This window comes from Archocentrus centrarchus, chromosome 11 (assembly GCF_007364275.1).
Source record: "Archocentrus centrarchus isolate MPI-CPG fArcCen1 chromosome 11, fArcCen1, whole genome shotgun sequence".
NCBI classification, from domain to species: domain Eukaryota; kingdom Metazoa; phylum Chordata; class Actinopteri; order Cichliformes; family Cichlidae; genus Archocentrus; species Archocentrus centrarchus.
The window spans coordinates 13,169,575-13,194,220 of NC_044356.1; the positions used below are offsets into that span (position 1 = coordinate 13,169,575).

Consider the following 24,646-nt stretch of genomic DNA (forward strand, 5'->3'; position numbering starts at 1 on the left):
ATCATGTCAATATGGACCAAAATCTCTGAGGAATGTTTGCAGCACCTTGTTCAATTTATGCCACAAAGAATTAAAGCAGTTCTGAAGGCTAAAGGAGGTCCAACTCAATACTACTATGGTGTACCTGATAAAGTGACTGTGAGTTATATTTAAAGTACCTGAATCAGCAGTACTTGTGCAGAATCATTTACATTATACTATTGGATCATAACATGTATACACTGATGAGTAGCCTTATACATATATATGATAATACAGCAAAACAAACTAATGATTAAACACTGCTTGGCGGTGTGTTAGTTAGGAGACTCCAGTTCAGGCGCAACTGCTTAATTTCAGGTTGGCACAGCTGCTAAAATGAAAGAAAATTTGTGTTTTATCTCTACAAAACTAATACTGCTGATACAAAACTCACACGTTTGCTTAACAGTGTTAACCTGAGTTAAGCCGTGGGGCTTCAGCTCACCCTACTGGTGATATCTGGTTATATCTTTTTTTTTTTTTTTTTAAATAGAGTGAGATTAATTGTTACATTAATAAGCTTGTGAAAAAGACCTAGATTAGTTTATTTGTTGTCTTTATGCTATATTCAGACAGAGAATAGAACTGGGTGATATGGGTCCAAATTTATACACTTGAAACCCTTTAAGGTTTTACTCATCATGGTTTTCCAGGGATCAGGGGTCAGATCCGATCCAGCATATTGGTCCCATTAAGACCTCTAAATGTTTTCTGTCCTCAGTACCCATAACTGAAAAGCTGTCCACCCCAAATAAATATTAATTTATCTCCACACAGCTGTATGCTGTCCCTATCACTGTCATGTAGTTCCTGTTTTTCCCCCAACATTACACTTCACTTGTTTTTCTACTCAGCTGTCCCGGTTCTGTGGCTCTGTGGCATTAATAACCCCTCATATACCCAAGCATGCCAGAGGGCTGAGGCATGTTTAGACTCATCAGACCAAACCCAAAGGGCTGTGTCAGACAGACTCAGTGCATACCCCAGCTGTGGTTAAACACACACCTCAGCCTCCTCCCTCTACTTCATATCCGAGCTGGGTATTTATGCATGCGCAGTCATCAGAAATCATGTTGCCACAAGTGGCTGAACAGAATTATATCCATTTATTCTAGACATTATGCAAATTATGTATAACTGAGCTTCATTTATCAACAACAGTTCATTAAAGCAGCCCTACAAAAAAATTCAATGAATGCAAAACATCCTTTCAGTCAGTCTGGCCCACCGTTTAGCACACGACCAAACCTCAGGAGGATTAGATTCATTTTTCACTTTCAATTCTTCTTTAGGCCTTTAGAGAGCAGCAAACATCCCAGAATAGCCCATTTCTGATCATACGCCCATACATGATTTGATTAGTCCCACAGGAAAAACAAAGAAAACCTCACACTGACATTTCTTCTAAATTGTACTTTATTTTTCTTTTAAAGACATATGTTTTAAAACAGCAATTGTAGAGAATAAATAAAGAAACGTTTTTTTTTTTTCCACTTCCATAGGTACATTTATGTAATTAAAAACTCTATAATAGTAGTGTTCATCATCATGAAGACCACAGGAATCCTTTTTTTCTTCTTCTTAAATTAAAAAAGAAATTGTCACATATCCCCCGCCCTCAAATTGATTACCAAATAAACGTAAAAAATCAAGATAGAAAAATTCCCAGCCCTTCCTTCCGCTTTGTTAATTTTTAAAAGTTGTGGCAGCAGAGAATGTTAACTCGTGAAGTTTTAGAGTCCTCCATTTTTAAACCAAGGTATGTACAGTGAGGAAAGCCATTTCTCTTCCTGTTTAAGTACCTCATGTTTTTAATTTACATATAAATAATAAAACTAACTCTACATAACAATATTACCAATGGTAATCATACAGAATAGTATTTTCTTTTCCCTCCAACTGTGTAGGACTGGCCTTCTGTTAACGCTGTAGACCACAAATCACACTATACAGTAGAACCCTGTTCGGTAGAATAACATCAGTGATATGCTTTTTCTTAACATGTATATCTTGTTGCCAACAATAGATATGTACATATATAAATGGATCCAGCTGTGGAATGATAGGAACTCTGGAGCACTTCTCATACTGCGGATGCTGATTCTGTTGATGCGTTTGTTGCTGATATTACTGCTGCTGCTGCTGTTTGTTTTTGTAAGCGCATACACGTGATACTGCTTTGTGTGAAGTGTTGCTCCTGTGCTATACGGTTGGTCAAACAACCAAAAAAGGCTGGGACATCCCAAGTGGTTTATCTTGATTGAACTCTTTCCTGGAGGTGAAGAAGAAGAAGAAGAAGAAGAAAAGGAGAGAGAGAGAAAAAAAAAGCACATAGCATTATTTTAAGATCAAACCACAGAAATGAAACACATAAGTTTAAGACTTTGGAAGTAGAGTGGTGTCTGCATTACACACTGCTTGCACTGATGCCTCGGGGGGATTCTCAGTAATCAGCTAGTGTCCATGCAGCTGGATTATAGACACAGTCATACTGCTGCACGTTCTTAGAAAATTATCATTTCTTATTGCAGGCAAATTCAGAACATGCACAGTAGGAATTCTGGTGGGAAGCTATCCTTTGAATTTTAGAAAACAGTGATAGTTTTCCTTTAAAAAAAAAAATAAATAAATTAGGGCATTCAAAACCAAGTGTCATTAAACTGTGGTTTCTCAGGAAAGTGATATTTCACAGGAAGCATTTTTCAGTCCTCCATAATTTTTTTTAATGTAAACTGCCACAAACAACATCTGCAGGAACCAGAATCCATTTATAACCTCCTGAGACCTTTTTCTTTATGTCTTATTTATCTAAATTTGAGACAAATCGTGTATTAGGGCAGTAAATGAATAATAATAATGGCTATGTGAATCCTAGCTCTAATTAAATATAGCACAATTTCCAAAGATGTTAAGAATCTCAGTGTAAATTTAAGGGGAGTCTGTATAAAACTGTACATAACTAATGTAGGATGTTTTACATTTGATATATTGTATCCATTGAAAACACAGGAAACAGCGCAGTGCATTTAAGAGGAAAAAGGGGCAAACTGTATGTTAAGGGACATTTAAAGTGACTTTTTAATAGTTTCATTGCACTCTATAATCTAATGTTTGCTTTTCAGAACTATAAAGTTTCTCCAAATAATTTTTTTTTTTAAATGAAAAAAAAAAATTTCCCTTCTTAGAAGCAGTTTCAGACTTTTTAAAGCACAATAACTGATTTCTTACTTTTGACATTATGACCTGCAGATGCTCTTTGCAAAACACGTATATTCTTTTTTGGTTTGAATAAGAGGCAGACATTTTGGGTGTAATTGTTTCAATGTTATGAGCATTTATGGTCATTTCTTCTTAGCTTTTGGAGTCCCAGAATTCCTACAGAGGAATGCAGTTCCTCGGCCAGCAGCACGTGTCACAGGAACCAAACAGCTTTACCCAAAACCTTCTAGAGTTAGGTTAGTGCCTCATTTGATACAACACACACGCGTGTACGTACATTCACATACACAGCAACAATTTTCCACTTCTACTCAACACAAAAACTCTTGCACGAACACAAGATGTGATCACAAAGTTTCAGGATGCCACCAGTAAAGACTTCAACAACCCTATCTGATTTAAATTTGGCCAATCTCCTCTTCAGGCTCACCTGTGTGCGTACCTCTGGACCTCTTCTAGCTCTGCTGTCATGTCTAGATTGACATAGATGTCAGAGGTGCTCAAACATCAACATCTGTGTCAAGTTCACCTGGCTATTAGAGGGTCATAACACATAAAAATGCTTCCATGGAGCAATCTGAAATTAGCACCTCATGCAAAGGTACACAAGGAAGTGACCTTGAAAAGCAGGCTGGCCATATTTAATTCAGGTACAGTTTGTGATTCATAAGCTTTATGATCGCACTTTGTGTAACATGTTCATCTCACGCTCAGACACTCTCACACTCACACACACTGTCAGTTGTACACAAATACTATGCTGTCGACCATATACAGGGGCACGTTCAGTACATTTTCATTCTCACACACAAAAAAAAACAAAAAACAAAACAAAGTTCAGGCACAAAGTCACATGTAATTGAGTCACAACCAGACAAAAACCCCGCACTCACCGAAAACTACCACACCAACCAACTAAACAGAGGGAATATGTAAGAATGATAATCATGACAGACAACAAAAATAAAACTAATCAAAACCAAGAGTCTAGGAAAGTTCCCTTGTATCCATGTTTGATGGTCAACCAGCTAATTTAACTCTTAGCACTGAAGCTTTTAGAGGACTTTAAAACAAAAAAACAGCATGTCATGATAATCAGTTGCTTACAGATGCTGAGGTAAAGTGACAATTATTGATCAGTGTTTGCAAGGATTAAAACCAGGACAAAATAATAAGAGGAAACTCACAACACGCCAAACACAGTTCATGGTCGCCACAGTAACCCGCCATGCAGTTTCAGCATGGTGAATCAAGGCAACGGCCCAAAAAAATAAATTAAAAAAAAATAAATAAAAACTGCTAATGGCAACCATCACAGGCAATATCGCCACAGCAACCAACCAACCAACACAGGCCAATTAACTTACAACGCAGTGAGAAGGAAGGGGGGTAGTAGGTTTTAGCGGTTGCTAGGCAACCGTAGCCATAGCGACGCACGTCTCCACGATATATGTATGGACGGGACAGTCTTGAGAGTGGTGTGGCGATTTTTTTTTTCTCAGGAAAAATGGCACATACGGCACAGCACACAAATAAATGAAAGTAAAAAGAAAAAAAAAATTAATGATGGACAGCAGTAGGAATTCAACCCTGCGACAGAACACTGGTTAGACAACATTTGAACTGAGTAAAAAAATGAAGAAAAAAAATCTATTTCTCAGTAAAGACTGAGCAAAAGAAGAACGAGCCACTCTTACACAACAAAAGGTATCTTCTGATCCTGTTTCAAACTGATGGTATTCTTAGTGCTTTCACCTCATTAAAGTTAATCTACTGTAGGGTTATTGACTTCTTCAGTTCCACATGAAAGACAGCCATTTAGCCCCCAATTACATCCACTCTGTCTCCTTAGCTTGCACACACAGTTCCAGCTGTCTATCAATCCCCCCCCAAGCCCCCCCCCCCGTCTCCTTAAATGTGTCGATATATACTAACTCACCTCCTTCAGTAAGGCCTATTGGCATCCTTGGGCCTCTTCAGCTGCACTTTCAGTCTCTTCATGCCGATCTGGAAGCCGTTCATTGCCTGGATGGCAGTCTGGGCACTGGATGGGTTGTCGAAACTCACAAACCCTAAAAAAAACAAAACACAAAGTGTTATAGTGCAGCATCATCATTTCTTTCTGTGCAGGAAAGAGAGAGAGACACCTGTGACCATCACCGTGACTCACCAAAGCATTTACTCTGATTGGTGGCGCGGTCGACAAAGACCTTTGCAGAGATGACGTTTCCAAAGGGCAGGAACATCTGCAGTATCTCGGAGTCAGTGAACTCCTGCGGCAGGTGGTAGATGAAGATGTTACAGCCCTCGGGACCTATGCACAAAGACAGGGCAGCCATAGAGACATGCACAGGTTAAGAGCAGTCAGTGATATTGGAAGCCATTTCCTCTTGTTTCATATAATTCTGTGCTAAGCTACCTTCAGCTACACAAACTTTGTCTGCAGCATTTATGTATGCATATTAAACCTCACGGATTTTAAGAGCAGTCTTCACAGATCTGATCTTCTGCTGCAAAAAGCAAGTATGTTTGCAAAGATTATTAAATATAAATATTTTATATAGTAATGTTTCTGCAGACAATCTTCAAATGCAATAAAGGATTCGAGTTTTTGATGTTTTTTTCTTAGATCATTGGTTTCTATTTCACTATTATCTCTGTCTAGAGATCAGCCTTTACTGAAGCCAGTACAGTGAACATAAAGCCTTTTGTCTTCTTGTCAGTGTTGCATTATCCTGTCTTGGAAATACAAAAAAGATTTAAAAAGTCAGCTTTCATTATGAAAATACTATCATGACAGTAATATACATTCACCAGCCACTTTATTACGTACACCTGTTCAGCACCTGTTCAACTGCTAGCTAACACAAACATCTAATCAGCCAATCACATGGCAGTGCATTTAGACATGTAGATATGGTCAAGATGACCTGCTGAAGTTCAAACCAAGCATTAGAATGGGGAAGAAAAATTATTTAAGTGAATGTGAATGTGGCGTCTGTGCCACGAAGAATTACAGCAATTCTGAAGGCTAAAGGGTGTCCAAGCTGGTACTAGCAAGGTGTACCTAACAAAGTGGCCAGTGAGTGTATGTGGTTAATAATATCTAGGCTTTTCTGGAGTTTTGGTCAATAAACAACAAAAACAAACAAAAAAAAAATGTAATTTTAAACATGGGGAAAATATTAAATTAGCTGCAGCCCTCGTTTTAAAAAAAGAAAAGTACAGAATCCATCTTTCCTGTTATAAAGTATATAATTCCAACTTTTAATAAATTTTTAAATTACGCAGAAATAAAAGCAGCTACCCAGAATTGTAGAAAAGATTAGAGCCAATTTTTTAAAAAAAACAAACAAACAGCAGCACCATTTAATGGTTATCTGTGATGTAAAGCGTGTGTGATTTGTGGTAAATTAGCCAAACATACAAAACCACATTCCACGTTTGTGCTCAGCTCTTTGAGTTTACCTTCTCTTTGCTGCAGCTGCTGGGGCTGCTGCGGCTGCTGAGCCACCAGTGTGGGCTGGTGGGGGAATGGCTGTCCCACCAGGCCGTAGGCAGCAGGGTAGGTTGCTGACGGAGAGGAGGAACAGGTGAGCAGAGAGCAGTGGTGAGGCAGGCAGAGCACTGCACACTAATCATTTTTCACTTAAAACATCTGACAAAGTTGCATCCCCACCTACAGGTTTGCTAAAACTGGGATATGTTTTGCATAAAGTTTGTGATGTGTGACTCACTTTATAGTGCTGGAGGTTATTTACACTTTCTAATATATGTGCATGTTTTGACTTTGAATGAGAATTTCTTCTTTGCACATGCAGCAGTTCAGGAATTCAGAGATATTCCAGCTGCATTTCATTGTATGTTTGTGATTTGCATTCCAGCTTCATAACATGAAAAAGGTTCTTTCTTGAATCTAAGCCTAAACAAAAATGTAGAGTCAGTTTTTTCTAAGAACAGCAATTTGAAGTTTGTAAATGTTCTATTACAAATAATCTCTCTAACACAAATGCATTTTTCGAAGTATGTGGAAATTTATTTTAGAATTTACTGTATTAGACTGGACGTGTATATCACTCTAAATCCTGAGTCTCACCTGTATAGTGCTGCATGCCTGTATAAGCTTGCTGCAGGGGGTCCAGCACAGGACTCTGAGCTGTGACACAACAAACATGTGGTTAACAACTGCTTAAAGCATGAAAAAAAATAATAATCGTGAATGCTATTTGGGGCACATCAGCATGCTCCAAATAAATAGTCCTGTAGTTTTATTTCATTTCCCCTTATTAGGCCCTCACTGTTACACAGTAATGCAGGAAGCCTGTGAATCTACAGCATGAGCACAGCTGTAATTTATCGAGGATGTGATGCCAGTACCTTGATAGGCATGAACCCCGTTAGTGTACAGGGCTTCTGTAGCTGACTGGCCATTGGGTGGAGCTGGCACAGAGGGGTAGCTGTTCACTGCGATTGGTGGAGGCAGAGCAGGAACAGGTGTAGCTGCAATGGAGGGTGGAGTGCTGGTACCTGCAGACAATTTGAAGAAAATGCATTCGTTTCTTCTTTTTCATAGGCCCTAGAAATTTGTTTTGTTAACGAGGTTCAGACTGTGTACCTAAATTAGACAGATTTACAAATCCAATTCCAAAAAAGTTGGTATGCTGTGTAAAATGTAAATCAAAACAGAATGCAATGATTGGCAAGTCTCATAAAGCCATATTTTATTCACAATAGAACAAAGAAAAAAAAATCAACTGCTTAAACTGAGAACATGTGCCATTTTAAGAGAAATATTAGCTCATTTTGAATTTGATGGCAGCAACACATCTCAAAAAAGTTGGGATGGGGCAGCACTTTCAGAATAATGTCCCTCAACATATTGCCTCATCTAAAGTACATAATATCATCAAACGTTTCTGAGAATCTGGAGAAATCTCTGTGCACAAGGGAGAAGTTCAAAAATCAGCACTGGATGCCTGTGATCTTCGGGTCCTCAGGCAGCACTGCATTAAAAATAGCTGTGATTCTGTCATGGAAATCACTGCATGGGCACAGGAACACTTCCAGAAATCGCAGTTTGTCATGCCATCCACAAATGCAGGTTAAAGCTCTATCATGCAAAGAAGCAGCCACAATCTGAGCATGATCCAGAATCAGAGGCGTACCTGTACCTTTGTGGTGCTGGTGTCTTTTAGAGCACGTTATATGCCACAATGCTAAATTACGAGCTTAAAAACAGGACTTCTCAAACCAATTGGTGATATCATGGTGGCAGCATCTACTTTTATTAGAAATCTATGTAGAAGAATATGTGTAAGCTATTCAAGTAAGTGGGTAAAATATACTTAACTCAGTTACCTCATACTGTTATTTTACCTTAAAAGTAAAAGCCAACTTTGAAACAAAATGAAAAGAAAAGTACAGAATAGATGTTTGTAATTTTGTCCTCTCCGGTCCACCTCTCCTTGTATATCCGTCCTCATATTTCAGGCAGAAATCTAATCAAGGCCAGACATCTCTGCCTCTCATTACCTGAGGACGGGGTGATGGATGCAATCGGCGTGGCAATGATGCTGCTGGGGTTGAGGGCAGCGAGCTGCTGCATCTGAACTGCCGCCACGGTGGCAACTGGAGAGAGGTAGGCCGACTGCGCCACCAAGGCCTGCTGCTGCATCAGCTGGAGGACAAAGAGAGAGAGAGAGAGAGGGGCTGTGATGGATTGCAGAGCAGGAGTCAGGAGAATTGATGTTTGGAGTATGTTTAGAGTCTGTTTTGGTGTGTGGAGGCCATTAGTGTGTAATCTCAGACTTGTAAAGTACAGAAACACCAGCAGACTTTAAAAGCACGAAGGCTCATCAGACATTTAGCGAGCGATGTGTACAGATTAGAAATGACACACTTTGTTCTGATTTCCCTTATCAACGAGCTCTAATAATGAGATTCAGTCACAAAAATGGATGCGTTTAATATTATTGTGACATCTCCAGGCTGAGCCTCAATAAAGAATCAATATGCAATATTTGATTATTGATATATTTTTTTCTCCTGTTATTCACTATTATTATAATTTGACTTATTTTTGATATGGATCAAAATAATTTAATATGAGACACGATGCTCAACATTTCAGCCCATGGACTTTTGCAAAAATGATAGATGCCAGGGGCCATCTAATTAATAAACAATATTTAGCAGATAAAATAAATGATCAGTAAAAGTCCTATAACTCATCTTTCTCTGGATTGTTTGCATTATTTTCAAATTAACTGACTTGGTAACTACAATAACTTGGTACAAGGCTTGACCACTGCCCTGTATATTGGCCTATGAGACAGTTAAATGTTTTACTGCATTTAATAGCTGGATCTGAGTTCTAGTTTGGTTTGAAGTCCTTGTGCAGCATCAAATGTAGCCAGAACCCCATTGAATGAATGATCTATGGATGGCTCTAAACGGTGCAACCAAGTCAGACCAGCCTCCAGTGGCTTTGGGGGGATCCCTAGGGACTAGAAGAGGCGGACAGATGGAGGACCCCTCCAGAAAAGGAAGGGGCTGGGGTTGTTACAGAGGATTTCTAAGCTGCAACAGGCTAATGACCTCCCATGTGGTGGCTTAAATCAGGAGCAACATTTAGTTGAAGGAAGCAGAAATGTATACGTGCTATTTAGGGCTTAAAAAAGAAAAAAAAGAAAGAAAAGAAAAGAAAAAATACTATAATGATCCCAACTGAGTGTCCTGACCCATCCTGACCCCACCAGCAGGGCATCCTTGTCCCTGAGAACCAAAAATCCCTGTGCTTACTGAAAATCCCTTTGTCTGGTCCTTTTCTCCCTTCTGTCACACACACACACACACACACACACACACACACACACACACACACACACACACACACACCTAAGTACTAATTTTTGTCATTGCTTTTGTTTTATATTGGTATGGGTTACTTGTGTGTTTTCTTTCAGTCTTTCTTTTGCACTCAAAGTTAAAGGGAAAACATGAATCTATACGTTTAAAGGGCACATCTGGGTGCTGCAGCACACGTGTACCGACTGTAGTGTTTGTGAAATCACTTCATAATCTTTATAATCCGTCATTACATCCAAATAACAGCAATAATTAGTCTTTAGTTCATGTAGTGTACTTTGCATCTGGGCCATAATAAGGATTCATATTGACAAGACTTTATTGATACCAGTGCCATTATTGATTCTGCTTATAGGTCAGATTCTTTATCAATTCCCTTACTGATCCCTGTTCAATTTTCTGTGTGTGGGAAAATGTGGCAGCATCAACAGAGCTGCTTTATTATCAGAGTCTGAACGCGGCGTAGAAACAGAAGGCTTGCATCTGACTCAGTTGTGCGAAAGCCACTAGTCTGACGTCACCATTTTGCAACGTGCAACTGTCAGAAATCCATGCCAGCCCTGATAAGAGAAACTGACAAGCTTGGAATCAAACACATTCAGTGGATTAGACCATTTCTTTTTTTTCTAGCTTCGAGCTCTACGAGCAATTTCTGTAAATGATCCTTCCTGGAAGCATTTTTTATTTTGTTTTTATTTGACCTTTTTTTTTTTGCCTCGCTAAAATACCGACACATCCATCATGAGTAAAAATCTTGCGAGGCCTCGTTAAACATCATTTGAACAACTGTAAATGAGGCAAATCTGAAACCATTTGCAGTAAATGGTCAATTACCAATGATGACATACACATACATACATATTTTTATACATCCCCCCAATGAAAATCATCTTAATATCATATGAAGCATCTCTCGAGTAGAAATTGAGTAGAAAATGCTTAAGGAGAAAATTATGATTCAAGCATTTTTTTGGCATTTGTAAAATATTTTCCACATTTGTTTTAATTCAACTTTTAGGCTCAAAGCTTTCAGTCCTTTCTTACGTTACTAGTTGTCACTGGACCAGTTTTATTTATTTATTTATTTATTGTAAAGGCACTCCTATTGGTGCATTTGCATGGCCACATTTTGGATGAGGTGTGCATGTTCGTGTGCGTTCCTCACGGCCTGTGTGTAGGCGTTGTAGGCCCCGAGGTGCAGGGTCATGGGACTGATGACTCCAAGCTGAGAGGCCACCTGCTGCATCCGCCTGAGCCCTCGCTCTTTCTCAGAATCTGCAAACTTTACCACCAAGCTGGACGAGGCGCCCTGTGGAGGAAACGCAGAAAATCAAAACTCCATCTGTCTGACACTTTTAACATCAATGCTCAAAACCAGATAGAGGTTCACCAGTTGGTGAGGTTAAAAACATGCACGGTGGGATAGGATTCAGGACCTAAGATGACTGTTGCTGTCATCACTGCTCTCTGCACATTTCTTTTAAATTCTATACTGCAGCCTAACAAAACTGGTTCAAATCCAGTGTTTTTATAATACACAAAAGTGAAAAACACTCACAGTGCAGTTTAGGGGGATGTAAGAAGCTCAAGGCTAATGTCACTAACAAAAGCTTTTTGGAGTTGGAAGCAAACCCCGAGTGTAATCATGAAGCAAGATTGGAGGTTAGAGCTAAGTGAACTTATAAAAAACACTTTAGTCTGCTGATGTGAACTGAAAAATAGATCTCTGAAAACTTCCTGTCAGAAATGATTGATTTGAGTAAAAACTACAAAAGGGCTGCAAGGTAAACTTAAAAAAAAAAAAAGGAAAAAAAAAAGAACAGTAATAATGAGATATTCATCAGTCCACAGTTTGACAAACCAAACTGATGACTCAGTACTGTTGGTGCAAAGCTAAAATTACGCCAAAGGAAAAACCCAGAGTACTCAATGAGGGTAAAATTAAAGAAGCCCAAAAAGAGAGAGAGAGAAAAAAAACTAATGGCTTAAATGAGTCATTGGAGCTGTTTAACATCTCTATTCATTTCCCATTCTATATCACAGTACATTGCACAGACAAAGAAGCTGCTGCTGCTCTCCACAAAAAAAAAAAAAAAAAAAAAGACATGGCTCCATGCCTGGAGTTTGCCACCTAGAAACACCGCGACACTGCTGTGGACTAAAAGCTAAATTTGAAATGTTTGTGAAGAGCAGCCAGCAGTACTTATGGCCTAGAAAGGATAATGAATACCAGTGAAAAGATGGGAAAAGCCTCATGATTTGGAGCCGCTTTGCTCCCTCTGCACCTGACAGCTCACCATCATTGAAGGGGAAATGAAATCTGAAGTTTATTAAAGTGTCTTACAGGATGATGCTGAGGTAGCTGTCCAGCTGAATCTCAGTCAAAGTTTTGCAGTGCCGCAGAATCTAATTAAATCTATTATAGATTCAAATAAAGAAAAAAAAATCATCTTTTGGAGTGACCCAGTTAGAGCTGCAATCCTACTCCAAATGAGGTACTGTGAAATTACCTTCTACGCGTACATGGATAAGTTGAATCAGATGTACAGTATAAGAAAGAATTATCCCAAATTCCTCCTGTGCAGGTCTGATCAGCAGCTACCAGAAACATTCGCTATGCTCATTTCTACCCCAGTCTTTTTATTTTTGGTCTCTATTAGACCACAGGGCCTGCACCATGAAGCACGATTTCACCTTATCCTGGTAACTTCAGGGTTAACCCTGGATTTTCAATACTAGGACCAAGGTATATCGCCATGGTAACTTATGCTGCAAACCTAACCTCCTCCAGAGCAGGTTATGTTCCGAATCAGAGATCAGCAGGTACGAAATCACCGCCTACTGCCTATCAATTCTCTGGAAAATACTGTTGCCATTCCCGGAAGGTGCCTCGGACCTCTGTGCGTGGTTAGTGGGAGGGTATAAAGTTTTATTAGTAGCATCTAATGTCTGCAATTCCCTGATGAGCATCAGAAATATAGATTCCTTATCCCTAAACAATTTTATTGTTCTACAAGCATTAAATATATGATCCTAAAACAGAGCACCTATTTGTACTTGCTGACCTTATCGAATCTGCATGGAGACTAAACCTACATTTGAATTCTGTATTTATATTTATCTTTGACCACTGAACAGCACAGAGGCTGGAGCTGAATGAATAAAGACTGTCTTTTAAGCATTAATTCAATGAAATACTGCTTAAACTGTATACTTCTCTATAATTGTGATTGGTCAGGTTCTGTGGGTACCATCTTTTGCATGTGAACACACCCTGGATTAACTGAACAAACTGATGACCATCTTCATGTGACCGTTTATCCTGATTACTAATCTTATGGTAAGTGGATCAAGATATTGGAAAGATACCCCGGGTGTGTTGAACTCATTTCGTAGTTCAGGGCTTAGCTTTTGTATGATCCACAGTTCAAAATAATCCCTATTTATCTTATACTGCTTACATACTATCTTATATGTGCAACTTTCTGATTGGCTACTCCTCACAAACAGGTTTTTTTGGGCTTATCATACAGAGCCAAGAGTAGAAAAAAATACAGTCTGAACAATTGTTGTTTAATGTGTTTGGATGGATGTGTTTAATAAAGTCCTGTGTTTGTATTATTATTATTAGTTTAAGTACATCATGTTCTTCTGTCTTGGATGACAATCAGAGCATATTTTATGATCAGTAAATTAAATAAAACCAACCAGGTCACTCAAGAGCGTCACTTGAATAAAAACTAAAAAAAAAAACAAAAAAAAACACAACAACAAGAAAACAAACTTTTTTTTTTTTTTTTTAATTTTGACACTGTGCATCAAACCACACTGCAGTAAGACCTACAGAGACAAATCATGACCACGTTTTACAAAGAGTTTGTCTTCTACTGTGTGTGTGTGTGTGTGTGTAGGAGGGGGACAGAAAGGAGAAGTGGTGACCATTAGCTGAGTCACCCTGTTGAGTGTCTAGATGACTGGATTTGGAGCATCTGAGTGTGTCTGTTTGATTCATTTGAATTTGTGTAACCATCCTGTATGTGCAAGTGTAGCTGTGTGTGCGCACGAGTGTATTTTGTGGACTTACAGGTAGAGTGCGACTGCCATGCAGAGCGTTGATGGCGGCCTGGGCCTCTGCATTGCTCTGGAACTTTACAAATGCACACCCTACGTGAAATGACACATCATTAAACACAGCCTCTCTCTTACACACACACAGACACACACACACACACACACAATAACAAAAACGCTTCCCTTTAAATATACATTAGAAGCCATCTTACATCTAGTGTTTCATCTGTTACCGTGGCACCATTAAGCATGGTCCACAGAACATTCATTGCTTCATCAATCACAGCCCGTAAACCACCAAACGCATCATTAGCTGTGACCAATAAAACCTATTGCACTATTAGTCGTGCCTCGTGCAGCAAACGCAGAAAAATCTAGCCTCTGTGTTTCAACTGTCGCCGGACTTTGATTTACATGGAAAATATCATTAGCATTGTTGTCAGTGACAATAGTCATTTATACGGTGGGGCTGTAACACACTGAAGGCTTTATTCTCAGAGTTCAAAATACAAACAGTGAAACAAAATCAGCCCCACTTCTGCAGTTGTGATGGGAATCTGGCTGCAACCACTGCTTTGAAGGATGCTCGGCATAAGGCATTGTGGAGTGTATAGCTTAACCAAAAAATCATCTTATTGCTGATTTTTATTCAGCGGGACAAATATGAATTACTGCTTAGGAATTTAAGTAGCTAAATCATCCAGAGTAACAGAAATCAGATGATGTGATACGGCTAATTGCATCCATTTAAACACTATTTAAATGCTCAAATGAAGAGGTTTCAGACTATTTAGAGTAGATTGTTGGTCCTTCCCTGTCCACACAGATCTAACAGTAAACACAGTCAAACTTCATAGATGTAGCTCTTTAAATGAGAGGGGAGATTGTGGAACACTTCTTTTTTTTTTTTAACCTAGAAGAACATGATGGAAGATGGTTGAATATTTTGACACTTGTGTCATTTCTGTGAATAATGGTGTATCTGCTATAGTTAAATCTACTTGGCTCTTCTATGCATGTCTGCAATGTCAGAGACACAGCAGTCTGGGGTTAATCATCTTAACAAGGTCCAGGAAGTCGTGCTAGATATTAAATGATGCAGGGACAACCATGGAAACAAACAGTGGAATAATAAAAGCAGACCGACGCGTATCAAATGTAAGCATTTGACACGTCACTTTATTTCTTGCAAGACTTCTTGGACTTTATACTTCTACCTGTTCAGCTGAAGGACACCTGTCAGTCATCAGAGTCATGGATAGATTGTCCTATTACCTCCACCAAGGAGATAACGTGAATGACTGGATCAATTTGTCTCTCTGTTTGCTTGTTATAAGGATCAATCTAAAAGAAATCTGACTAGATTTGCATGAATATTTTAATCGGAGGCGGGGCCTGGCCCAACTAATAAGTGACTGACTTTGGAAGTTGATCCAGAAATTTTTGAAAGGATTCTTAAGCACTGCGATGCAGGGCGAAACTGGACATTTTCTGCCATATGTTAACATGTGCTGGTCAAATTGGAAAAAATAAATAAAATTTGGAGAAATGTTCTTGATTTTTCCAAGAAAACAAACTAATCCAGTTTCAGATGTCAGTCTGGATTTAGGGACTCAGTTCATGCATGTTGTGGTGGGAATGGTGGAGGGATGCAGTCTTGGACTGCTCTAATGCTGTGTACATTTGACGTTGGATGTGTTTCACAGGGCACGTTTTCACATTATTACCTTTGCTGGTTCCGTCAGGCCCGCGGAGCACCGTGCACTCCTCTATGCTGCCGAACGGCTCGAACATTTTCCTCACATCGGCGTCCGTCTGCTGCTTTCCCAGCATGCCCACAAACAGCTTCCTGTCTTCTAAGGGGAAGGAGATTACCAAGATGGGAAGGAGAAAGCAGGGTAATGTGTGGTAATGTGAGTGAGATTAAAGGGGGTGGGGGGTATTTATGGGAGAGGTGATGCAAGGGAAAGTGTGTGGGGAGGGGTGGGGTGGAGGGAGAAACACCATGTCACTGTACATGCATGAATAACAACACGACAACAGTGTGATAAGCAGTTACAAAGAGGGAGGGACGTTAAGCCTGCTGTACTTCGGAGCACCACCAGAGTGCAGTAACATGAACAGCACAACAAACAAACAGCATCTGGTGGTGACTCAAATGTTTGTCACCCTCTGTGTGGTCAGAGAAGCTGCTCCGTCTGTCCCCGTCTGTGAAGGATCAGACCAGCGTTTCTGCACGTTTGAGCCCATTCACTCCAAATCGCACACACATTCCTGCAGATTATTCTCCGAAAGAAAACCAAAGAGTGAGCTGCGTTTTGTTTTATTTTTCCAACCATTCAGGATGCCATTTCCGTCCAATTTATTTCAGTATGATAATCAAATGTCAGAGACTTGACGCCTGAGATACAATCAGTCACAGCGAACGCGCCATTATCCTTATTGCAAACCTACATACAGCCTAAATGTCAAGGAGATTGCAGACGATAATGTGGTTTGATTAGAAACACCTGCCTGTGTGGTGTGTTGAAGGGGAGGGTTTTGAGTATTGGGTGATGAAAAGCATTGAATTCACTCACTATGCTGTGAGCCAGTCAGTGTTAAAAAAAACAAAACAAAACAGCCCCCCCCCCCCCCCCCCCCCAAAAAAAACAAGCCAATCATATATGTATATAAACAACATAAATGTCTGCACTTGCATGCTTGTTGACCTGTAATACTAAAAGGAAACTAAATGATTTCTCTCACCATTTTTGAGTTTATTGTTAAATTACTGTTTATAACTTGTTTAAGCTTTTTAAAATTCACAAAAGTGTTGATCCTTCAGGCTGCTGGCAAAGACTGCAAATCAAATACTGAAAATGTTAAAAACTTTTAGGAAAATAGGCCCTTTTCACAGCAGGCATTTTGATTTGCCACAGTGTGACAGTGAGCCAGCATGCACAATATCAGGACCCTGAAACTGAAGCAGCTAAATGGCATTCAGCCATCATTGATTTTATTATCTACACCTGTGCTTTTTCTACTGTGGCACATCAAACTCCAGAAAAAACAGGCCTATTAGAAACCGTGGATGGTGTGAGAAAGAGACTTGGATTATTTCCTGGATGACAACTCAGATGTGAGAGCTTTTCCAACGGCACAAAAACTGGAGCGATGCATATTTTAACTCTATTCTGGCACTTGTGATGGAACAGCTACTCTGAGGCAAATTTCCAGGTTTAGCTAATCTCAACATCCACCATGTCACCTGTGTGGGTTTAGGATGTGTTTTTTTTTTTTTTTTTTTAGCCACAAGTTAAATAGGCAGATTCCTTTAGCCTTTATTGTGACAGGACAGTGGAGAGAAGACAGGAAAGCCAGGAGCCAGGACACAGCAAATGGCCCGGGGTCAGACTCACACCTGGGCCTTTGTTGGCTACCCGCCCAACCCAGTGAGCTAAACCAGCACTCCAAATAGGCAGATTTTAAAAGACTAGAAGAGTCTATAACAATTTAAATGAAGTCTCACACATTTTGACATGTTAGTTTTTCTGTTAAAATGTTTTTCGTTTATGTATTCAGAGAAAAATTCTATAAAAAGGGGTGGACATTAACCAATAGCTCTAGTTTAAGTGATCAGATGCTGCTTATTTTACCTGCTGTACTTTTCATAGCTACTGGTTTACATAGTGAAATGCAGTACCGTAGTCCCTAATGATTTAGGGATCCACTCAGATGTTATTCTGGAAAAACGTCATGAATGTTCAACAGATCACTAGGGTTCAGTGAACATTCAAGCTTTCAAGAGGAGAAACTGTAACAGCACAAGCATAAAATCAAATGCTCAAAATACCCAATGCAACATCTGCTGGTTTCTGAAAGATTGCCTGTTCAGTTTGTGGCTAAAAACTAAATCCAACCTTACAGAGGCTGCTGGTGAGCTGGTGGCATGCTTTGAAAATTAGCAACAGTTATGTAACGTGATCTGGAAAAACGTCATAAATGTAAGATGGTTTACCAGGTCACCGGCAGCCCATCTAGGCTTAGGGTTTGGTGGACATCCAAGCTTTCAAGAGAAAAACTACATAAGGTGGTATAAAAAGGTTATAAGATTTGAAATAGATTTAATACAACTTGTCAAGACCAAGCTGTGTATTTTTTGACAAGGGCTTACACTGTGACCCTGTTCACAGTGTAAGTGGCTGTATGAAGTGTGTGGTGTACAGGTGTAGTTTGATAGCAACAAAACATCCATCTTGGCAGTTAGCTGAGCCGACTGCTCAGTCTGAACAATAATCAACTGAAGGGGGGAGGGAGGGGAGGTGGGGGTTAAGGAAGTGTTCAGCGTGGAGGGTAACTGGTTTTACTAGTTAGAAGGGGGGATATTTTTAACCAAACTCACAAGTTTTTAGTACCTAAACCTAACCAGTGATTGAAAGTAAAAAGTAGGTGAACCATAGCAGGTGAACAAATCAGTGAGTGGGAAGTTAAAATGTGTGCAAAACACAAAGCTCCAAACAGAACACGAACCATGATCTCCTGGATGATAAACATGCAAATTATGCCACCTCTAACCGCCTCAAAAACTGTATCCTTATCGCACCGTGTCCAATATTGCCGTAACCAGTGCAAGGCCACAATATCAAAAGATACCTTGTGAGTTATGGTGAGGCACAGAAGGCACAGAAGACAAATCTATTACATATATAGCTGTCATATTAGTGCACACCAGTAAAACTATCCTTCCATATTCCTAACAACTTCTCCAACTAAATACATAGTGTCACAGGGCAAGAGATGAGTAAAACCGTGGACACTCAGTTACAAGGCTAAAACAAAGACAAGTTCAGAAATCACCAATTGACCTAAAATCAGAACAACATGCCAATCATTTTACTTCTTGCAGTGTACTTTCCCTTAAAGCATCCTCAACTAAAACACCCTAAACTTACCTCTTGCAGGTGTTTTCATGTCACTGCAAGACTACCTGACACGTTACCGCTGATATTTCTGGAGGTGTTCATGTTTGAACAGGTGTTGTGTGTCTCGGTTGGGGACAGGTGTCTCTTACCCCCTCTGCTTTCGCTGTCTGCAGGCTTCACTTGGATTGGGCGGTTCATCTGGAAAAAGATGGTGGAGTCAGTTTAAACACAGGTCAGGATTAATCAACAAAAAGGGAAAAACACAATTTTAAATGGCATACAAGCATACAAGCAAGAAATAACTGGCACAAATTAGAGTTTTAATGTGGCATTAAATCTAAATGTGCCCACTCCTGTTATGTAAATGATAAAAGATGATATTTATGTCTATGTGCTTTATGTAACCGTTTATGTAAATACAATTATAGCTGTAATACACATTTGTGCTTGTTTAAATGTTTGCAAATGTGGCCTGTGCTCCAGTCGTTTATATTTACACACCAATTTCTCTCCTTTCCTTTTATTGGGCCAACTCGACTCCAGCAGGCCGCAGCTGACACTGATATGTGTGATATTACATTTGCAGTGTCATACAGTGTCTCTTTCTCGCCCCACCTCCTCTCTCCGAGTCTCTCTCAGAATCAGCTCTAATCCTGCCGTCTATCGTTCCCGCTCCCCTATCACACAAAACCAGGAAAAGCACACACCCACGCGGGATTGGGGAAGTGATAAGATTAAGAACACTCGCCAGCTAATCTGGATTAAAGGAGCACGCAGCATCAGAATAGTGAGAGATTCTGAGCCTGACAGAGAGGCAGAGACGGCTGTCTAGAGGAAGGAATATCAAACAAAAACGCAAAAGAAAAAGCAGAGAACACACACTTTACATTAAATGACCTTTTCGCTATTCATAAAAGACTGCTTCACTCGCCTCTTCCTCACTATTCAACCTCCCGACGAAAGTATGCACACCTCCGTGCCTGTGCAGCTCGTCCTTCAAATGTATCGAGCACGAAAAGGGCCATTGAATGAAATAAAGAAAAAGAATGAATGATGAGGGCAAAAAGGGGAGAAAGGTGGGATTGAGTTGGATTTTTTTTGAGGGGGGGGGCATATGGAAGACAGAAGGGAGGTGCGGGATGTGCATGTGCAGGAGCAGAGGAGGGCTGATGAGTCGAGGTGAGAGCAACAGAGTGACACACTGTTAACTTTGGCTTAATGAAGGTCTTAATTATGGAGCTGGTGACATTTCAGCCAGTCGCTGATCCTGTGTCACTGATTGATCCACTGTGATCGGTCACCGGGAGACACTATTGATCGGTGCCGCAAGGACCCGCATGAACAAACATCTGTGCTGGACCACTAGCTGAAACATCCCCAGCACCTGCTGTACAGGGCTCCCGTCTCTCCTCAGAGCCATCTAATTGACTGCACCAATTAATAGGATGACTGAGTAGATGGAGGGGAAAAGTCTCAGAAAACCATCTTCCAATCAGCTAAGCAAATGGAGGTCTGCTCCAGCGGTCAGTGAATAATAATTTTTTAGCTTAAATTTTTTACAATATGCTAAAGAGGAGATATCATCCTTTTGACTGAGCCTGCATGCTAAAAATTCATGTACTCGGGGTAAAGCTCAACAAATCACTCTTGGTGTGTTATCATCACTGTTTCTTGTTCTCAGGCAGGAGACAGTGAAACAATAACCTGTGAAAAATAAGTATTACCTTATTTACCACTGTGAAATAATACCGCTATTTTTATTTGCCGTTATTGCCCATGCTGAGATTATATCTGTACTCTTGCTTTATTCTTCACAAAATAAGCCATTTTTGAATCTAGACTGTTTTTGTACAAACTGCCCAGTTGTCAAGATATCAGCTTTAAACCATCTTTTGAATATCATGGGACCAGATGGTACTCACCTTGTGGTGCTCAAAGCAAAAGTGAAATTGTGACCCAGTTATTATATAAAGCCACAAACCTTTTTGTGAGCAGTTTGGAAGCATTTTCTTTTTACTGTCTATATTCACTACATTACAGCCATAAACCTGATATAAAAGATAGGCATAGCCTTTGTGATGCCACCCATCACTTAGTAAAATCACACTGAGCTGAGCATTTTAACTATTGCCATCTTTTTTTCTTTTTTAAAATCCCTGCTTTATCATTCTTTGAGACTAATAGGGACAATAACGCATGTCATTTTTGGAAAAAGAGGAGTCACTCCCTGCCATAAAGAAGCGAAATGATAGGAAGTTTAAGTACCATCTACATTAGCTTTACTTTTCAGAACCAAAGGTATCTGTGATTACAGTTCAGGGGTGGGGGACAGAATTAATGTTCACATCCTGACACATGCTATTATGCAATTATGAGCCTCTCATGGCAGCAACATTCCATCTGGGCAAGTAGGGAAGGCACTGCTTGCCCACTGAAATGTAACCAAATTGAAGACGCTCTCCCTCCTTTTATCTCAAATAGCAATCATAATACTTCTCGCCTGTTTACATCCATGATTAAAATTACTGCTTTCTTGCCATCTGAGCTCAGTTCGCTATTGCCTCTGGAAGCAAGCTTAACTCTGCCTGCCTCTGATTCCACTGAAATCCATAGCATGTCTCAATTTTCTGGGCATGTCCTGTTAATGATGGCTGGAGCTTGTCAAGGAGAGCGAGACCAGCAGCTTTTTATGGACATTTGTGCATGTACATGTGGGTACATCTGTAGAAAAGAAAAGAAACTAATCAGACCACATTGCTGAACGAGCCCATCATTTGCTCTGCCAGCATTTTAATTAATTCATTAATTTATTTTTTTTAAATCAAGGTATAGTCCTGTTCATCTGTTTGCCTTTCTGTAAAAGTTACCACACACCGCTGCATCATGGGTAGCTAGATGCTTTCTTCTTCACATTGATACGGTTGGCGGGTGTATAAGAAAATAGTTCCTACATTAAATGAGATATTGCCATTTTACGTACCTAAAAATGATGCAGTGAACTCATGGTTAATTTAAAAGGCAACTTTGAAAAGATGTTTGAATGACACTTCTAAAAAACCCCATGGCCCGTATTTCACTGTGGGAAGACAAATAGTGAAGGCCACGGTGGGGGTGATGATAAGGAGAAGCACAGCAGATGGCTCAGGAGATTGGAATTAGAATATACAAGAGGCAAAAAAAACAGTGAGAAGTGGAGGCCATCAAGGCTGTGCCACTTCAGATCTGCACAGCAACCAGCCGCCGGTCTGATAAAGACCATGCTCATATGGCCATCGTCATGACAACCCCAGAGATGAGAACCCCCACATCAGGTAAACAAGGTTGCCCTGAACAACCTGCATAAGAGACAGAAAACAAATGAGGAGGATAAAAGGTGCTTCTAGGTCAAGAGATAGAGGGATTAGATGTGCAAGGAAGGAAAGAGGAGATGAGCAGGAGGAGGAAAAATTAGAAACAATTTAAAAAAAAAAAAAAAAAAAAGGTTGGTAGAGGCTTCGTTCGTGCCTGTTGAATGTTGGCGCTGCCTCGAGAGCAGATGCAGAAGCAGGGAGAAAAATATCTCCCTCTAAGCCTCAACCACTAACACACACTTTACAGTAATTTGCTCTCTCCCCTCCTCCTCCTGTTGCTCCCCTCCCCTCCCCTTTCTCTCTTAGGCTTGTTTACAAAAACGGTCCCATACTGTGCACAGACAACACGCATTCAAACCTGCCTGATCAACAGCCCATTTCACCACTGTGTGTTTTTGCTATTGGATTTTTCTTCCTCCCCCTGCGCTCCATCTCCAAACACATTGTGCAGATATTATATACAGCCGTCCACACAATGCTCTGTCGGCTCCTGATGGTCACAGCGACATGAGCGCACATCTACACATACTTAATCTTTTCTTTCTGTGATGCCGCGGGGGGATTTCACGAGCATTATGAAATATTAAATCCACAGATTATCCAATCAAATAACAGCTCAACCCCTTTGCCATAATGCATGACCCACCCCACCGCCCCACCCAATGCCATCAAGGTTCATACACTGAAAATAAACCCAGAGAATCTACACAATAAAACTGATTTAAGAATTTGGACTAAATCTGTAGATGTATATTCAGCTCCATGAATTGAGTTAGGAGTACCTGCATTTAACAGCTACAACCCACTAAAAGAAATAGGTAATAAAGTCAGTGCAAGGGCAGAGAATTTAGTAAGGACTGTAGGGATGTGTCCCCAGCAGTGATTTGGATAATTTATTTCAAATATAGTGGCGAGCAGAGACGCGCCCTTGATAGACATCAGCGAGACTGATTGAATTTCCCTTTTCAGCTACTTATTTTATTATTTTGGGGGTATTTTGATTTTATTACAAAATTACAAGAGAGAAAAGAGAAATGTGCACAGGAAGCAGCTCTTCCTTTGATCTTTAACAAAGCACAGAGCATCAGTCTGAATCCGAGCGGTCTCATCCTGGGGCATCAAATATTGCCATGCTGTCAGATGGCACTAGAGTCACATAGATATGCACAAGGTATACTGTGGGATCAATCCCGTGATGTACAGACAGCTACACGGATGCCAAGCATCTCTGCATCTAAATGTTTGTTACCCTGGAGACCACCGGTTGCTTCCCATTTAGTGTTTTTTGCTATATTTAACTTGTTTTTTTCTCACTGATTAGTTTTGGTTTGCTTTTTACTTGCACTTGCTGGTTAAATATAGTCTAATAATAATAACAATAATAATTTTATGTGATACCAATGTGTAACTTGCAAGCTGGGATACTTGTGCCACAGTGCCAGAGCCAAAGGACACAATGTGAGGATCTTTGAGGCACGATGGCAGTATTTGATGCCCTGGGAATGAGAATGAGCAGGCTGAACACACCTACAATATATGGACAAATCTAGGTGTATAAAGGTGTATAAAAATCGAGCATCTAGCATCTAGTCTGCATTTACAAATATTTGTAAAAGAATGGGTCGTTCTGAAGAGCATCACTGAATTTGAGCGTGGCGCTGTAATAGGACGTCTCTGTTGAAACAAGTCAGTTTGTAAAAGTTTTTCCCCCTCGTAGATATTCCACTACAACTCTAAATGGTATTGTGTCCAAGTGTAAGTGTAAGAACCACAGCAACTCGTCCACAAAGCTGCAGACCACACAAGTTACAGAGCAGGGGTTGCTGAATGCTGAGGTACATAGTGCTTAGAAGTCATCAGTACTCTTCTGACTCAGTAACTGCTGAGCTCCAAACCACCTCTGGCATTAACATCAGCGCAAAAACTGTGTGCTGGGAGTTTCATAGCATTGATTTACATGGCTGAGCAGCTCCTGTAACTATAATTTTTAGGTGGAGCAGTACTTTTGTCCATATAGTTTATCTAGTCTACAACAGGGATTGTCATCAGCACAGCTACGTTGTGCACTCGGTGTGTCACAGTGTCCCATATAAAATAAAACTGCTAAAGTAAAAACAGACATTCAGTGAGAATCAACCTTATTAATAAAGTTTTATTTATTAGGGTAAGGTTAACCATACTTGGAAAAAAATATCAGACAAATTGCAGCTGTTA

At 40.0% G+C, this 24,646-nt stretch overlaps 1 protein-coding gene across 3 annotated transcripts in view; it reads right to left on the reverse strand.

Annotated features, from left to right (window-relative positions):
* Positions 1 to 1,419: 1,419 nt before the first annotated feature.
* Positions 1,420 to 24,646, reverse strand: part of celf3a (cugbp, Elav-like family member 3a) — a 35,178-nt gene continuing 11,951 nt past the window's right edge. For 2 of the 3 annotated variants that reach the window (XM_030741558.1, XM_030741559.1), the window contains 11 exons: positions 19,232 to 19,280; positions 15,906 to 16,034; positions 14,192 to 14,271; positions 11,273 to 11,416; positions 8,773 to 8,917; positions 7,618 to 7,767; positions 7,337 to 7,396; positions 6,709 to 6,813; positions 5,411 to 5,554; positions 5,180 to 5,312; positions 1,420 to 2,293 (listed from right to left, as the gene is read on the reverse strand). In XM_030741558.1, coding sequence (XP_030597418.1) covers positions 5,185 to 5,312; positions 5,411 to 5,554; positions 6,709 to 6,813; positions 7,337 to 7,396; positions 7,618 to 7,767; positions 8,773 to 8,917; positions 11,273 to 11,416; positions 14,192 to 14,271; positions 15,906 to 16,034; positions 19,232 to 19,280 — 1,134 coding nt within the window. In that variant the 3' untranslated portion in view covers positions 1,420 to 2,293; positions 5,180 to 5,184. The remainder of the gene's footprint in view (positions 2,294 to 5,179; positions 5,313 to 5,410; positions 5,555 to 6,708; positions 6,814 to 7,336; positions 7,397 to 7,617; positions 7,768 to 8,772; positions 8,918 to 11,272; positions 11,417 to 14,191; positions 14,272 to 15,905; positions 16,035 to 19,231; positions 19,281 to 24,646) is intronic. The other variant, XM_030741560.1, reaches the window with a different exon arrangement.